The 19,333-nt window shown below is 37.9% G+C and overlaps 1 protein-coding gene across 1 annotated transcript; it reads right to left on the minus strand.

Annotated features, from left to right (window-relative positions):
- Positions 1-1,130: 1,130 nt before the first annotated feature.
- On the minus strand, positions 1,131-17,361 carry LOC128227284 (uncharacterized). The gene is made up of 10 exons (XM_052937679.1): positions 17,095-17,361; positions 12,122-12,329; positions 11,593-11,699; positions 10,146-10,345; positions 8,886-9,054; positions 7,706-7,877; positions 4,614-4,711; positions 3,828-3,972; positions 2,868-3,116; positions 1,131-1,495 (listed from the first exon to the last, which is right to left on the minus strand). The coding sequence occupies exons 1-10, from the start codon at positions 17,194-17,196 to the stop codon at positions 1,356-1,358; spliced, it is 1,590 nt and encodes a 529-aa protein (XP_052793639.1). The 5' UTR covers positions 17,197-17,361; the 3' UTR covers positions 1,131-1,355.
- Positions 17,362-19,333: the final 1,972 nt, after the last annotated feature.

Consider the following 19,333-nt stretch of genomic DNA (forward strand, 5'->3'; position numbering starts at 1 on the left):
TGCACCGCCGAGGGACGACCACTACACATCGATGCCTTTTACCAAACAGCATTCATTGTATAGATGTAGAATCATGATATTTAAGTTTAAAACGAATTACATATTTACATATTTTTTAACGTTGAAAAGAATAAATATTGAGATGAAATTCTGCAACGTCACAACATAAACAGTAGAATATAAAAACAATTTGGTGACGTCACATTTGTTTTGATGACGTTATGATGTTATATTTCATTTAGCTATAAGTGAATACATTGGTTATATTCTAAACATCTTAAAGAATGTCTTAATGAGATAATAAATTGTTTTATTCTTATGATTTTATTGAAAGATATAAAACTACTATATCAAAACACAGATTTATCATAATGATAGACCGAAATGCAGGAATTATACCTATTAAGAAGATGTCTGTTTCGGAAAACTTATTGACAAATATGCGAAGCGACATATTCCCTGACTCTTTTTCTGAAATAGAGCATTGTGTTATTACACATGTGTCAAATAAAAAAACACATAATGGTTCAATTTGACCGGAATCAATATGTTTTACGTGATAAAAACTTTTCAGCTCAAGAAATGAGTAGTGAATGTTTGTCATAGTGTTCAAAATATTTAAAGAAACTCAATACAATACCGAACCTGCACAAGATCCTGTTACAAGACACAACAATGAATTCCAAACAGTTACTAAAGCATATTTATACTCCCTGACGGGCTTTGCCCATTCGGCGAGTGTTCCATTAAGAGTGTTAGTCATTTTAGGCTTTTGGAGCATAGTGCACAGACATACTGCAACCCTGGTTAGAGCTACCCTCGGTCAATAACGTGTACCAGTGTACAGCACTTTCACACGGGACCCCCATTTAACGTCCCTCCCGGAAGACGATTAGTATTTTTAGTGGTGCGACGGGGAATCGAACCTGCGACCCCTGGATTAATAGTCAAGTGTGTTACCACTTAACCACGGATCCGCCACTTGTTACCAGTTCAGTACCTTTACATATTTAACTTTACTTTTTCACATTTTCATTATGTTTGTCAATTTGGTTTGTGCAATGCATTCTCACACACATATTACAGGATAACTGAAAGAAATAAACAAGCAATAAACAAGAGCTGATTATCTTACTTTATTCTAAATTAATGCTGGTCATACACAGTCTATGGAAACGTACGTTTTTTGAAAAAGTCTTAAAACATGCAAGTATATAACCATAACATATGTACAATGTTCTCCGAAAGGGTTTTGGACTCTGTAAGGAATTTATGTTTTTGATAATCAAGATTTGGGAAAGGGTTAATTGACACATGGAAATGTTTCAAAACGTAGTGCCCAATAAATAGCATGATCAAGCAGGCGGTTGTTTTGCTGCAAGCGCCCGCGCGAGTTCCCGAAGTGATTTCCAGAGGATTTTACCGGAGGCGGTCCTGGGTATTTCCTGTATAAACTCCACCCCACCCCGCAGCTTCATGTGGGGAGCCACCTGGTCTGAAATGTTAAACAAATTTCAAAATGTTAAAACAAACGACAAAAAGCCAACAAAAACCCAAAATGGAAAACTTTGAGTTTATGTAGTAGTTTAATTAATTATTCAAAGACATAAATCGACTTTAGCATAAAGATATCCGACCCCAAAATACACGAAATGTAGATGCCTAGTGAGTCAATTTTATTTTGGAATAATTTGTGAGAATATTGTTTGAAGAAATGAAAATGTAAAATAGTAACCGTAAAAAATAAAGCAAACAAGTTTAATTGACCTTCAAAGCTTGTAAAGTGTGTCATTTTTGCTCGATTTCAGAAATTAAGAGACAATATACATTCGGAAATAAAAAATATGTATGTCATACTTTCGGACATTCCACCAAATTTCAGCACGATGTCACCAAATTACATGAGATCAACAGGTATCAACACTTAACATAAAGGTTGATGACCTTCTGGCTATGTTGCATCGCTGCAACTAATCGTCCCGAACGAATCCCAACCACCAATGATACGGGCCCTCCATAAATGAGAGCCTTGATTTCCTGACGAGACTCCTGGGTAGAAGTCAGTGTCAGCCTCAACAGTGACCTCATGCATGTGACTGATCTCTACATTGTTACCTCGACCATGTGATTGACATCGACCATGCGACTGACTTCGACCATGTGATTGAACTCGACCATGTGATATCGACCATGTGATTGACCATTGACCTCGACCAAGTTATTGACCTCGACCATGTGATTGATCTCGACCATGTGATTGAACTTGACCCTGTTATACCGACCATTTGACCCCGATCATATGATTGACCTATACCCTGTGATATCGACCATGTGACTGACCTCGACCATATAATATCGACCATGTGATTTACCTCCACCATGTTATTGACCTCGACCCTGTAATCTCGACCATTTGACCCCGATCATGGGATTGACCTCGACCCTGTTATGTCGAACATGTGACTGACCTCGACAATATGATATCGACCATGTAATTTACCTCCACCATGTGATTGACCTCGACCCTGTTATCTCGACCATGTGACCCCAACCAGTGACATACTGATCTCGACCAAGTGACCTCGACATTGTGATTGACCTTGACCATGATACCTCGAGTATGTGAACATTAGGGTGAAGGGTGGACATTTGTTCTACTGGATAATCACACCCTTACTTCATCGTTCTCCTAAATCGATGGCAAGGACCTTTATTTCATAAAATGTAAGTAAATTTATTTCTTAACTTTGATGTTTTATTGAAACTGAACAAAAATGAACTTATAACTTCATAGAAAGAGTGTCAATAAATTCGTAAAGATGTGTTTTTAAGATATAAAAAATGATTTAAATTTAAACTCATCTCACCATCAACGAATTTCCGAATCTCCGCTTCACTGGCTTCCCTGCCTTGTTTCCTGACGACGTACGCACGCGGGAGCTCACCTGCCTCCACATCCGGCATCCCGACGACACCTACGTCAGCGATTGCGTCATGGCGTAGCAGGATATCTTCAAGGGTTGCCGGGGCGACCTGGAAGGCTTTGTACTTGATGAGCTCTTTGAGTCTGTCCACCACAAACAGGTACCCGTCCTCGTCCTCATACCCGATATCACCTGGTACAGAAGTCGTGCGGAGATTAAGTTTGTCAGGGTAAAAAGTATGTGCAAAATACTATTATCGGACGGTTTACAGAGTGTTGAGTCTGCACTGCACTTATACAAATACCGATACTAAATTTGGTGAATACAACGTTATTTTTGCAAAGAAAACTGACTAGGAACTTCAACAGGTGTATCAGAAAATGTTTACTTAAGTGGTCCCGTTCAAGTAGACGATATTTGCATAAAGATGCGCTCTTATTCCCAAATAAGATTTACCACAATTAATAATATTGCTTTATTATTCCAAAAAGGATGTATAAACATCGAAAACAATGGTTCTTATGAAGGCAACCGAGTCTAATTTGAAAGAAAGTATTTCTACCTTATGAGACTATAGCAGATTACAGTTAATCACCAATCATTTAATATTTTTGCGCTTTCTGCTATTAAATACACGTTTACAATCTTGTTATCAATAATTAATATTTTCCATAAAAGCATTATTTGGTAAGTAGTTGAAGGCTTAACAGTCAAAAATGATGTTTGTTATACATGTGTATGTATTGATTTTGAATAAGAGTGTCACTTTACTAAGATTGAAATAAATTTGGAAAAACTTTTTATTGAACCTACCATTCTCTAACGCAGGCGTTGCACATAATTTTTTTTTATTATGTTGAAGTTATAAACCACTTAGTCAGAGACTTTGTTCATTCCACTTACCGGTTTTCACCCAACCGTCATTGGTGAAGAGTTCACGTGTCTGCTCGGGAAGCCCCAGGTAGCCTCCACATACCTGCGGTCCGCGGATCCAGATCTCTCCTTCCTGTCCTGGTCCTACGGGCTTCCCTGTCTCCACATCCACAATCTGTAAAACCATGATTCGTATCAACTTATACATTTAGTTGTCTCAATGAAAAAAATACCATATTAGTTCAAACTCACACATTATTACTCGCGAATCCAATGGAGCTTTGGATTTTACTATGACAATTTTGCCCATTGCACTATTGCCCATTGCATTATTGCTTTATGATACTATGACACTTTTGCCCATTGCACTATTGCCCATTGCATTATTGCTTTATGATACTATGACAATTTTGCCCATTGCACTATTGCCCATTGCATTATTGCTTTATGATACTATGACAATTTTGCCCATTGCATTATTGCTTTATTGAACTATGACAATTTTGCCCATTGCACTATTGCCCATTGCGCTATTGCTTTTTTGTACTATGACACTATTGCCCATTGCACTATTGCCCATTGCACTATTGCTTTATTGCACTATGAAACTTTTGCCCACTGCTCTATTGCCCATCGCACTATTGCAATTTTGCCCATTACACTATTTCGCTATTGCCTTCAGCCTACCACTTAAAACTTGTGCTTAACGCTAACCGACTAATTCATTAAAGAAAACTCAAAATTGATGAGTAAAAAGGGAAAACAAAATAAAAGTTTGTAAACTGTAGCTTAAACGAAATATTACAACGGTCATACCTTCATCTCTGTGAGGGGAAGCAGCTTGCCTACAGATTTGTACCGAAACTCCCCTCGACCGTTCAAATGGGTCACACCTATTTCAGTCATGCCATAACCTAAAGACAAACGGAAACTACTTCAGACATAAAACATAACTTAACAGTTCACAAGAAGTGGTAAAGCAATTGTTTTTTTTTATAATTTGAGCATGCTTGCCTAAGATATGCATGCAAAAGGATAGGCAAGTCATTGTCCGCGGAACATAAAGGTTGAACAATCTAGGTAAATTCACGTTGGAACACGCATGAGCTGCTCCATCTTCATTCAGAAATGTTCATGGTAGCATATATTTGCTTCTACTAGGTATAAACACGATAGAGAAAGCATGTCCATGTCTATGGAACTGTACGTTTGCCAAACCTTGGTAAAGACACGGTAGAACAAGCATGTTCCAGCTCGTGGGGCCGTACGCTTGCCCTGTCTTGATAAGTCCAAGGAACCGTTTGTTGGCTCGTCTAAGTAAATATACAGCAGAGCAAGCATGCCCCAGAAGGAGAGAGATCAAGGCTGCCTTGTCTGTTTAACCGTTCACCTTGTTTAATACACAAAAGTACATTCATGCCCCGTTAGTTTACGGTAAAGCGAGGTTGTCCCTATCCGTTGAACAGTTCGTTTACCGCTCCTTGGGAAAGACAGGGTAGAACAAGCATGTCCTTGTCCATTCAGTTGTTTGTTTCCTCCCCTTGATAAAGAAACGAAAGAGCAAGCACGTTCTGGTCCGTTTAACCCTACGTTTACCACTCCTTAATAAAGACAAGTTAGAGCAAGCATGTTCTGGTCCGTTTAAACCTACGTTACCACTCCTTGATAAGAGCATGTTAGAGCAAGCAGGGTCTGGTCCGTTTAACCCTACGTTTACTTCTCCTTGATAAAAGCACGTTAGAGCAAGCAGGGTCTGGTCCGTTTAACCCTACGTTACCACTCCTTGATAAAAGCATGTTAGAGCAAGCAGGGTCTGGTCCGTTTAACCCTACATTTACCACTCCTTGATAAAAGCACGTTAGAGCAAGCAGGGTCTGGTCCGTTTAACCCTACGTTACCACTCCTTGATAAAAGCATGTTAGAGCAAGCATGTTCTGGTCCGTTTAACCCTACGTTTACCACTTCTTGATAAAAGCATGTTAGAGCAAGCCTGTTCTGGTTCGTTTAACCCTACGTTTACCACACCTTGATAAAAGCATGTTAGGGCAAGCACGGTCTGGTCCGTTTAAACCTACGTTTACCACTCCTTGATAAAAGCACGTTAGAGCAAGCAGTGTCTTGTCCGTTTAACCCTACGTTTACCACTCCTTGATAAAAGCACGTTAGGGCAAGCAGGGTCTGGTCCGTTTAACCCTACGTTTACCACTCCTTGATAAAAGCATGTTAGGGCAAGCAGGGTCTGGTCCGTTTAACCCTACGTTTACCACTCCTTGATAAAAGCATGTTATGGCAAGCAGGGTCTGGTCAGTTTAACCCTACTTGTACACAACACGATTGAGTCAGCATGTCCTTGTTCTTTCAACCGTAAGTAGCTCCTCCTAGGTAAAGAAAAAAGCATGTCCTTGTACGTCCAACCGTACATTATCCACTCCTATGTAAAGATAGAGCAAGTAGTCCTTGTTCGTTCAACCGTACGTTAGCCCCTACTTAGTAAAGATAGAGCAAGCATGTCCTTGTTCGTTCAACCGTACGTTAGCCCCTACTTAGTAAAGATAGAGCAAGCATGTCCTTGTTCGTTCAACCGTACATTAGCCCCTACTTAGTAAAGATAGAGCAAGCATGTCCTTGTTCGTTCAACCGTACGTTAGCCCCTCCTAGGTAAAGATAGAGCAAGTATGTTCTTGTTCGTTCAACCGTACATTAGCCCATCCTAAATAAAGATAGAGCAAGCATGTTCGTGTTTGTTCAACCGTACGTTAGCCCCTCCTAGGTAAAGATAGAGCAAGCATACCATGTCCTTGTTCGTTCAACCGTACGTTGGCCCCTCCTAAGTAAAGATAGAGCAATCATGTCCTTGTTCGTCCACCCGTAAGTTAGACTGTCCTAGGTAAAGATAGAGCACGCATGCCCTTGTCAGCCCAACCATTCGTTAGACTGTCCTGGGTTATGATAAAGCAAGCATTTCATTGTCCGTTCAACCGTTAGTAAGCCATTCCTAGGTAAAGATAGAGCAAGCATGTCCTTGTTCGTCCAACCGTTCGTTAGACTGTCCTGGGTTATGATAAAGCAAACATGTCCTTGTCCGTTCAACCGTTAGTAAGCCATTCCTAGGTAAAGATAGAGCAAGCATGTCCTTGTCCATTCAACCTTTCGTTAGACTGTCCTAGGTAAAGATAGAGCAAACATGTCCTTGTTCGTCCAACCGTTCGTTAGACTGTCCTAGGTAAAGATAGAGCAAACATGTCCTTGTTCGTCCAACCGTTCGTTAGACTGTCCTTGGTTAAGATAAAGCAAGCATGTCCTTGTTAGTTCAACCGTTAGTAAGCCCCTCCTCAGTAAAGATAGAGCAAACATGTCCTTGTTTGTCCAACCGTACGTTAGACTGTCCTAGGTTAAGATAAAGCAAGCATGTCCTTGTTCGTCCAAACGTTGGTTAGACTGTCCTAGGTAAAAATAGAGTATGCATGTGCTTGTCTATTCAAACGTTTGTTTACCCCAGTTTGGTTAAAAGACGGTAAGGCAAGCATGTCCTTGGCCATTCAACCGCCCCGCTGCCCTTCCTTGGTAAATAAACGAGAGTGCAAGCATTTCCTTCTTCGTTAAACCTTGTATCCCAACTTTGGTTAATACACGATAGTGCGAATATTTCCTTCTCCCTGTAAAATGGTTTCCTGCCTTGCTCAATACACAGTTATAAATACTGGACCTTGTAAATGCAATTTTCGTTGACAATTCGTAACAGTCTGCTGGTCTAATATTATAAAATCGTAACCGAGGAAGATTGGCAATGCTCCTAAGCACCGGTTTATATGCAAGATTCTCTTTTGATTTGCATGTAAGGTTCTTAACAAAGCATAAGCATACTATACCACAATGTGCAATGTGAACGAAACTGTTCATGTTCTCACCTTGAAAAATGCACGGCAGTTTTAGTTTCTCTTTCACTAAGTCCTCTATCTCCTTACTGAGTGGCGCAGCTCCGCACGCTATCTGGGAAACAGACGATAGATCGTACTCGGAAACCTTCGGACTTTTCGCTAACAGCACCATGATGGGAGGAACTAGTTGCAGATTTGTTGGCTGTAAAACGTGGAAACAGTAGTGTAATACTAAGCCACATGTATAACCTATTTATTGGAAATAATATAAAGAACGTAAAATAACGCTCTTGTACATCGATTTGGTCAAATCTGTTTGGATCTCATAGAGAGCGAGTAAATAAATCCACCAGGTGTGGTGAGGGTGGTGACGGCGGTGGAGATGGTCAAGGTGGTAGTTGTAGTGATGGTTGTGGTGGTGCTGTACTGGTAGTACTGGTAGTAGTGGAGGTAGTGTAGTGTTTTTATTTGAGGTGGTGGTTGTAGTGGATACGGCGGTGATGGTTGTAGTAGTAGTAGTAGTAGTAGTAGTTTTGGTGGTGGTGGTGGTGGTGGTGGTGGTGGTGGTGGTGGTGGTGGTGGTGGTGGTGGTGGTGGTGGTGGTGGCGGCGGCGGCAGCAGCAGCAGCAGCACTAGCAGCAATACAATTATTATTATTATTATAAGTAGTAGTAGTAGTAGTAGTAGTAGTAGTAGTAGTAGTAGTAGTAGTAGTAGTAGTAGTGGTAGTGGTAGTGGTGGTGGTGGTGGTGGTGGTAGTAGTAGTAGTGGTAGTAGTAGAAGTAGTAGAAGTAGTAGTAGTAGTAGTAGTAGTAGTAGTAGTAGTAGTAGTAGTAGTAGTAGTAGTAGTAGTAGTAGTAGTAGTAGTAGTAGTAGTAGTAGTAGTAGTAGTAGTAGTAGTAGTAGTAGTAGTAGTAGTAGTAGTAGTAGTAGTAGTAGTAGTAGTAGTAGTAGTAGTAGTAGTAGTAGTAGTAGTAATAGAAGTAGTAGTGGTAGTTGTAGTGGTAGTGGTGGTGGTGGTGGTGGTGGTGGTGGTGGTGGTGGTGGTGGTGGTGGTGGTAGTAGTAGTGGTAGTAGCAGTAGCAGTAGCAGTAGCAGCAGCAGCAGCAGCAGCAGCAGGAGAAGGAGCAGTTATAGAAGAAATAGTAGACCCTAGCCACTCAATAACTCGGTCAACAGCATTTCCATAGTTAATTAATTTCAAACCAACCATATATTTCTCTATTAGCCGAAGAAAGGTTTCAAAATCAAAGCGCGGCATGATCACGATGCGGGCGCCTGGACAGTGGCCGACGAAACACACCATGTAGAGTCCAAGCGCGTGGAAAAACGGGAAAAACGTCACAAATGTGTCCTTATCGCTGTTCAAACCAGCACACCTGTAAATAAAGCGAAGGCGATGGCTAAGGCGTTGACAGGGTTGCGCATACCACTGGTGTTAGTGTTCAGTTTTATTTTTTCTCTTGAAAAAACCACACAATATGCTAAGGAAGTGTAAACATGTTACATGTTATACAACTAACATTTGTAATGCAGATCATACAGATGAAAAATAATGTTTTACAAAGCTGTACGGCAAAGTACAGATCGAAAACTTGAAATTAATTACTGTTGTTATACATTGAGTAAATGCTAGGTTAATTTCGCAATGCTTTCAATGATTTTAACATTCTTGCTCATAATATATTTTAAACCAAAAATATATCTGTTAATATTTTTGGTTTAAAATATTTTATGAGCAAGAATGTTAAAATCATTTAAAACATTGCGAAATTAACCTAGCATTTACTCAATGTATAACAACAGTAATTAATTTCCAAAGGTAATAAGTTTTCTTTCCATAGAACTGTGGGAAGAGATTAGAAGATAATAGGGTTCAATTTCGTTTAGATGAAAAATGTTGCATTTACGATTAATCCTGATGTCGATGAATCATATTGAGTCTGTTGTTTCCACACAGTGAGTGCATGTCATGTCTGTCCCAGCATGGACATGTAGAAGATTCAAAGAGACATTATCACGATCTACGTCATCAGACGTTTAAATAGCTGATTAGTGTCACCAAGATGTTTGCAACATTGGTAAGTCACCATCATTGTTCATGATATTTTTATTGCAACATATTCTACAGTTTGCGACTGGCATATTCACATTCAAACTTCCGAGTTCTTAAAGAAATTGAGTTAGTTGCATATCCATATACTTTGACCAATTCTGAGTTCGACTGTAATGTTTTCCAAATATTTCGGCTAAAAATCCCCTGAACTTAAAACTTATGTTTTCCTTCCGGATGATGTTTTATTTTTCTTCTTTAATGTTGGTCTTTACATGTTATCGAAACTGTTTTGCGTGTTCAGGCCCCTATGTTCTCTTATGGGAACCCATCCGGAACTCCTCGGCCATTTTGTCGTTATTTTCGACAAAAATGGCCGAGGAGCTCCGAATGATGGGGACCGTGACCGGTACTTACATCTGCTGGATTGTGTTGGCGACAATAGCGTAGTGTGAAATACAGACGGCCATAGGGAATCCCGTCGTACCGGAAGACGACATAAGGGCCGCTACAGACGTCCTCGGATCCAATTCCGGTGTCCGGTAGGGGGCGTGACCCGGATCCAGGAGGGACTCGAATGTCTCGTAATCACCCCCGGCTTCTCCATACAGTAACACCTATTTTAAATGTGTTTTTTTTTGTAAATCCATTCATCCAATTTTGTGATAAAATTATTTCGTTTATGAAAATATAATAAAAGTATACTACATGTATATACAAAAATAAGCTTTTATTTGTTTGGTTTTCTAAAAAAAAATCTTGACCAGTACGAACAAATTATCTTACGATGTTTTAACAAAGCGGTTTCGAAGAAGTTATAAAAGGAGCAAAAACGTGTGCAGGCTGTTGCTTGGAAGACCATAAACATACGAAAGTCACGAAGCAATTCTTTCAGCAGTGGCTTATAATATAATATCATGTCTATATGACGAGATTAACCCGTGGACATATTTACCCAAGGGGCAAATGTTTCTCATATATGCACATGGTAATGGTATTAAATTGCGATGCAAGGTAACTCATGATAATATTGGTATCATTTTGAAAGGGTTTACTGGTTGTCTGTTTGATAACGATTATGCAGATTAAACGACGCATAACAATTCTAGATGATGTTTTTTAACAAGTAAATACTAAATATGTGTGTATTCTATATGTATAAAACTCAATGTAAAACCATCCAAGCGTGCCGACAATATACATAACTACATTTAGTACCAATCACTGACGTGTCATTGAGAAACAGTGCGGCGAACAAATCATTAACATAGGGATATAATTCATGTTACAATTACTGTAAATGTTAAAATTGCCTTGAACGGTACGGAATGGTTAATATTGTTTAAGGCAAGTTCTAACATGGCCGCCAGTCGGCCATCTTAAATTCGATCGAGAAAATATCCATATCGAGCACCGCTAGTGTTCATGACAGTTATTAATGTGGAGTTGCAACAAAATAAGAATAACATGAAGATGTAGTTCGATCCATAAATTTATGGCTTGGTACGTATCAGTTCTGTGAAATTTCATCAAAATATGTTCAATACCACACTAACAATGGTTGTAAATCAGTGAAAACTTACTCGCGCAAAACATAGCGATGTTTATGAACAACTATGCTCGGTACTTATAATTCCTGTGAAGTTTCTGCAGTTTTGGAGGTTTCGCTCGGACAAACTTTGCGACATGTCTGTCCATCCATCCATCCAACCATCCATCCGACATATGGAAAGCACAGCTACTCTTTAGCGGGGACATTATTCAGCTGTAATTGTGTTTGATAATCTTCCATAAATAGTTGTCTTGGAATGCCGTTATCCTTTGCACTATACTAACATGAAACAATACTGTGATGCATTAATACCTTAATGTGTTCCAACCCCTGTGTCGCTTCCTGTACTTTGGGCAAAAGAGCAGACACGGTAAACAGGAACTTGGTGTTGCAGTCTCGGAGAACTTTGGCCAAGTCGTCTGTCGTAAAGGAGGAGAAAGGAAAAGAACAAAACGTTTATATAATAATAAACAATGCTAAGAAAACATGTATCAGAATATTAAATATAATCTGATTGTTCAGGTCTCAGCCTGTCTTCCACGAAATTCACGGTTCCATCTCCGACCAGGTGCGCATGCTCGTGGTGTCTCATAATCAGACACTATATTCGGTGTGTGTGTGTGTGTGTGTGTGTGTGTGTGTGTGTGTGTGCGTGCGTGCGTGCGTGCGTGCTTGCGTGGGTGCGTGTGTGCGTGTGTACAACGTGATAAATTACGTCATTTACGTCGGAAGGCAACATTTTGTCCTAAATGAAGAATTTAAACAAAAATAATCAAATTCCAGTAATTAAACGAAGGTAGGTCTCTTTAAGCGGCTTATATTATTATTAAAATTGACGCACCCTTGGTATACATCGGGCTGATTGGTTGGAGTGTGGCTCCCACCAGTGCGCATGCGTAGAAGGTGACCAGATAGTCAGGATGATTCGGTGACAACACGCCGATGGCGTCATCTTTCATCACACCTGTCGCCTGCAGACCGGAAGCTGCCCGTTCAATGCGCGTGACTAGCTCGGAATATGTCGTGGTATTCTCGGTTGTGGCATCGACCTTGACATAATTAAAACGCATCTAGACTAGGACGTTTTGTCGTAATGCATGAGGAGGTCGGAGATCTATATTTTCTTTCAGGCTACTGAGAGCTCATGTATATTTGCAGACACCGTGGCTTGATGACAAAGACTCACAGATTTACAATTTTTACAAATTTTAATTTTTGTCTTGGAAAGAGGAAATTTTTGCGTGAATATCTGCAAAACAATGATATATGAAGGCTGACAAAAATCAAATTTTAGATTTTCATATTTCCGTTCGAAAATTGATGTTTAACGGTTTAAGAAAAATGCATCAAACATCAATTTTTGAACATAAATGTAAAAATCTGAGATCTTATTGTTTGTCAGCAGTCTTTAATAACTGGTTTCCATGGATTTTCGCAAAAATTTGCTCTTTCCAAGACAAAAAATTAAAAAAAAAGTTGTCAAAACGTTCAATCTGTGAGAGTGCAGCTTTAAAGTCATGACAAAGGCTCTATAAAGTCATAATAATCAGTTCAACTAGCCAAAATGATATTTTACACATACTTGAACATGTATATCATTAATATATTGACATTGCCTTTAACATAAAATGAGATTTGACAAAACAATAATATTACAGAGATTGTCATCAAAACACTGTGTTTGCAGACAATTGAAAATAGCCAATTTTATATCAAAAGATTGGAGACTAAAGTGCAGAGCGGCAAATTATGTAAATGCATGTATGTATGCTATTTCACTGATATCTAAGTATGCCGATACTTGATAGCTACATAAAAAACAATGATGAGCTCATACATCACGCGAATGACTACTATCAGTATTTATATGAAATTGTTATGTTGGTTAATAACACAGCTGAACGCCTCCTACGCTTCCAGGAAAACCTTGACAACGATGAAGTTGCCCGTGTCGAGATGGATAAGCGCACTAAACTGCAATCTCTGTGCGAGACCCGCTGGGAAGCTAGGGCGGATGCTTTACACACTTTCCTATGCTCATTTAGGTAATCTTGAGTAAACATACTTAAATTATACAATGCCTAAATGCTCTTAATCAATATTCTTCAAAGTGTTTATTGTATTTTTTCCTAATTATGTGATATTTCTTAGTCTGTTATCTTATCACTTTTTTATTTAAATTATGTACGTCTGAATAGAAAGGCTTTCGATTGTTCGCTCACAAACCATGCAATATCGAAACATTAATTGTATTGTGTCATGAATTTCCAGAGTTGTTGTAAGTTCCTGGGACAACTTATTTGCAGTCATATGTTACTAAATGTTTTTCCCATCTTTTCACTTACAAAAAGAAAGATGGACGTTGCCGTGCGCTTTACTAATGCGTTGTTTAATGTTACGTCACTATCAAATATCATTTCAGTCTGAACGCAACGATCCAACAGCATGGGACATTATGTACGAAAAGACTATGTCACTAGCAAGAGACATTGGGGTGGAACCGTCCATTCCTCGAGTCCCAGGGCGACAGGCAAACATGCCTAACGCACCAGCGGCAACACCCACAGAATACTGGAAGGTCAACATGTCCCTTCCTTTCATTGACCACCTAGTTGTTGAGTTAACAACCCGCCTGCTTAAACCGCATGGGAGATTTACTGCACAATATCTTCTGCCGACGAAAGTAGGTTTTCATTCATCCTTGATGAAATAAAATATGTAATATCAATGAAAATACTTGGAATTGCGTAATGTTATACATGTATAGTTAAATAAAATAATGGGGCTGTTCAAAATGGGTGAAGTCCGAAGGACTCCACCAATATTTTGAACTGCGCCATTGCATACCATACCCCAATAAAATGCAACATGTCGAATTTTAATACTTTTATTTAAATTCATTTAAATCTACATTTCTGCTAAAATAAATTGATTATTCAAGAGCATTTTCTCTTTTTTCTTTCTCTCGTTGTTCTCAACGGTGGGTAAATTAGAACAGCTATCGCAACCTAATTTTATACCACAATGAATGCACAGATAAAATAGTTCCTTATTTATATGATTACTTTCTATCTTTTCAAGGTCAAGAATATTATAAATACGTATTCTTGCTTAAAATGTGTGTTTTCTGTCCGTTATCGTTGTGTATTAAAACGCAAAAACCCGGGCGTTATCGGTAGAAAACGTGCATTATTCAGTAAATTCACGTGCCGTTAATGCCCGTTTTTTTGCTTTACATATGCGCTATCAGGGCCCGCATCATAACAATGAAGGCTGAGCGACCAGGCTTTTGACCGAAAGTTGGTCAACGATGCTAACTTTTGCACAAAAACATATTTTAGCATATATAACGTAGCTGCATACAAATACCAAAACATGAAATAAACCACATATAACTTACATTTTTTCTACTGAGTTGTCTTTTCCTGTCAAGCTGATGTGTTTACTAAATAGTTTGTTCTGCAATTGTTTTGACTATTAAAAGCACTAAATTATGTCTAAAACGACTAACTCCTCCGAACTGTAGTTATTTCTGTCGATTTTATTCAGAACATACGACTTATATGGACATGATTCCATTACGTCGTATGCAATGAACAAAGAAATTTCAAAGATGTTTTCTCTGATGCTGAAGATGCTGTTCATTTTATCAAGAACATGTTTACCAAATTTTCAGGCTTAAATTAGTTATCAAAACAAACAATGGTTAAAGTATGACTGAATAGGTAATTAATTGATTACCCAATAGGCATAGTGTGTAAATAATCCAAGTAATCCAGTCAATTTTCTAAAAAACAACACTTTCAAAACGAATGAACACTGCAAAAAATGGCGTCGAAACAAAATGCAGCTGCTGAGTTATGTTGCGGCCCGAATCGAGCTTAATGTAAAACGTTTTCAATGACATCACTCATGACGTCATACAAGCACCCGTCATAGAGGTTATTTTGAACTAACTGTTTTTTGCATTTTCGTGACATTTAACAGCCTTTTTAAACACCAACGTTTCTTCAACTGTTCCATCCATCATGAAACCATCTACATTAAAATCAATCAAATTATCGTTGCTTATCTTTTTTTTAACTGCTTTACTACATGTTACAGTTTTGCATGTTGCCAATATTGGCAAAAATTTTACTACGATTTCATTGAAAAAAATAGTTCCGTAGTAAATATGCCCCGCCCCTTGGTATTATTGCGCCCAATGACAGGACAGAAGTATCGAACAAACGCACGCGATATCGATGGGAAATGCCATTGCACTTTATACAGAAATAAAGTGCAATTGATAAACAACAACCATCGTTTAGGAATGAAGTGTGAATGTAAATATTCTTTAATGGTATCTTAAAACCATTTTTTAATTGTGATAAATCTTATTTGGGAATAAGAGTGCAACTTTAAAGCATGACTCTCAAATAGTTCAGTTAAGTATCAATAGTTCAGTTAAGTATCAATCATTGTGCAAAGAAACAAGTCCTTACAAAATACAAAATGTTGAACATAATGTAAGGTGAATGCTGCAACTTCAATAAAGAATGATAAAATATGATATAAATAACAGCTGTACATTTACATAACATTTATTTTTTATATTGACTCGTTTTCGAGTTAATGCTAGCTTTGATAACCAGCAATAATATTCGGTTACAACAGTCTAAAATTAAAAAGTGTAATTGCATATTAAGTGTTTCAAGTTTTGTAACGAAACCAGCCATTATAATATGATGTTAATTGGAAAAAATGTACGTTGTCCAATTTCTGGCTCATGTGGGCATTAGTGTTATAACAAATATGTACCAAAAATGAACACAATGATGTATGGCAAAATATAATAAAACATTTAAAGCTGCATTCTCACAGATTGACCTTTGACAACTTTTTTTTTTTTTGTCTTGGAACGAGCCAATTTATGCGAAAATGCATGGAAACCAGTGATATAAGATTGGTGATAAAATATCAGGTCGCAGATTTTCATATTTAAGTTGAAAAATTGATGTTTTATGCATTTTTCTTAAACCGTTAGTAACCCTTTTACCCATAAAACATTAATTTTCGAACGGAAAGTCTTTTACCACTGGCTTGCAGACATTTATGCGAAAATTTGCTCATTCCAAGACACACAAAAAAAAGAAGAAAAATAAGTTGTCAAAACGGAAAATCTGTGAGATTGCAGCTTTAAATGATACATTCATCAGAAATAAGAACAGGCATAATTGCTTACATTGTGTTAAAAAGAAACTCTACTATCCGATTAAGGAGGCTGAACACTCATAGGTTGGCCTAATTCGTTACTCAGATCATCAAAATAGCTACGTTGTATTTGCTTCACATGATTCAAGAAGAAAAAGCAATCATCGACCATTACATAACTCGATATACGATCTCCTCAATCGCCTACGCAGTTATCCACCTTGACGAACAACGAAAAACGAAAGCTAAAATCCGGGATTATAAATATTCTGGTTTCACAAGCTAATTCCCCGGTACAAACATAAGTGTACCGTTTTAATATGCACACACTACTTTGGAAACAACCGCATTATTTATCCGCTACATTAAATTCAATATAGCTTGAATTTCACCTTTTTATTTGTACCGCCATTGGAAAACCAAGTTATGTGAACTCCGAGTTTCATGTATAAGCCGCTAAGTTGGCAATCTATTTTGAACCAACCAATATGTGGGCCATATGTGAAATGCACACATACTACCAGGCAAGGCCATCGCCCCTACTACCCACCGAGGCTCGGAGAAATCAGTAATTTAAATGGCCCATCAAGATGCCAGAAATAAATGTTGTGTTATTCTTACCATGGCAACCTTGTCCCCATAGTGCCGGATTTTGTCAAGCAGGTATGCGGTCATGTTTGTCACAGGAATGTCTTCTAGGCGGAGTGGCGGCTTTTCCGACATGACGGCAAATACGTGGGATATTGTGAAGATGTACGATGACACAAGTCTGATCACAGCCTAGCTTTTAGCTCACAATACGATATTTCATATATTGGTATTCAAATACGGCACCCAATCCAAGTATTGTTTCTGAACATTAATTGTCAGTGGCAATTCAATAACTGATTAAAGCTTTCCACAAATGTCGAATCTATCAGTCAACCGACATGTCCTCGACACAATGGAATTAAGTTGAGTTAGTTCACTTACTTTAAAAGTTGTCACAGCTTGCATAAGTCATTAAGATCCTGTTATAGTCGACATGCACTAACTCCATAATTATGCAGTGTTAAATCAGCATCTTTAGAAGGTCACTAATTTAGCTAAAACAATTAAGGCAAAACACGAATCAAATTTTCATAACATAACTTCGTATGCACTATTATACTAGTTCTATTTATAGCCATCTGGGAAAAATGAATATAGATTTCAGTGTTATTTATAAGAAGTAGAGCGTAAACTATCAAGCATTATAGGTCGTTCACTGAAACACATCTTGCATAGCTCGTTCAATGAAACACATCTTGTATTGTTTAGTCAAGATCATTTGAAAACAATAATGATAAAGATAAAATTACAGGAAAAATTATATTAAATTAAATTAGTTCGCTGCTACATAACTACATTTTGTAAATATCGACCAAAATCTAAATAAAACCCATAATTTTCATAAACACTTCTGTTTTCATATCGCCGATGGTTTAAAAAAATAACAATATGTGTACATAACCTCAGATCTTGTTCTTCCACCTCAGATAAGTAGATATGCTGGAAACACATTAAGATAAATCAAAACGCTGAAAGTGCTGAGAGCTGGGAGAACGGTATTGTAGGTAACGAGACTTATTTTATTGACGCAAAGTAATTTAAAGCCACGAAATGATTTTAAACGAGTAAGGCAACGTATGTGAAGTACATTGAAGTTCAATAGTAATCTGTGAAGCAACATTAAAATGATCTAGAAAGGCAACTGATGTCATGTAGTTCAATAGTGTCATATATAGCAACACTAAAATGTGCAAGTAAGGCAACTAATGCCATGTTGTTCAATAGTGTCATATATAGCAACACTAAAATGAGCAAGTAGGGCAACTAATGCCATGTTGTTCAATAGTGACATACATAGCAACACTAAAATGAGCAAGTAAGCAACTAATGCCATGTAGTTCAATAGTGTCATATATAGCAACACTAAAATGTGCAAGTAAGGCAACTAATGCCATGTAGTTCAATAGTGTCATATATAGCAACACTAAAATGTGCAAGTAAGGCAACTAATGCCATGTAGTTCAATAGTGTCAAATATAGCAACACTAAAATGATCTAGTAAGGCAACTAATGCCATGTTGTTCAATAGTGGCATATATAGCAACACTAAAATGTGCAAGTAAGGCAACTAATGCCATGTAGTTCAATAGTGACATATATAGCAACACTAAAATGAGCAAGTAAGGCAACTAATGCCATGTTGTTCAATAGTGACATATATAGCAACACTAAAATGAGCAAGTAAAGCAACTAATGCCATGTAGTTCGATGGTGTCATATATAGCAACACTAAAATGTGCAAGTAAGGCAACTAATGCCATGTAGTTCAATAGTGACATATATAGCAACACTAAAATGATCTAGTAAGGCAACTAATACCATGTTGTTCAATAGTGACATATATAGCAACACTAAAATGAGCAAGTAAAGCAACTAATACCATGTTGTTCAATAGTGACATATATAGCAACACTAAAATGAGCAAGTAAGGCAACTACTGCCATGTTGTTCAATAGTGACATATATAGCAACACTGAAATGAGTAAGTAAGGCAACTAATGCCATGTAGTTCAATAGTGTCATATATAGCAACACCAAAATGAGCAAGTAAAGCAACTAATACCATGTTGTTCAATAGTGACATATATAGCAACACTAAAATGAGCAAGTAAAGCAACTAATACCATGTTGTTCAATAGTGACATATATAGCAACACTAAAATGTGCAAGTAAGGCAACTACTGCCATGTTGTTCAATAGTGTCATATATAGCAACACTAAAATGAGCAAGTAAAGCAACTAATGCCATGTAGTTCAATAGCGACATATA

Source organism: Mya arenaria, chromosome 1 (assembly GCF_026914265.1).
Source record: "Mya arenaria isolate MELC-2E11 chromosome 1, ASM2691426v1".
Lineage (NCBI taxonomy): Eukaryota > Metazoa > Mollusca > Bivalvia > Myida > Myidae > Mya > Mya arenaria.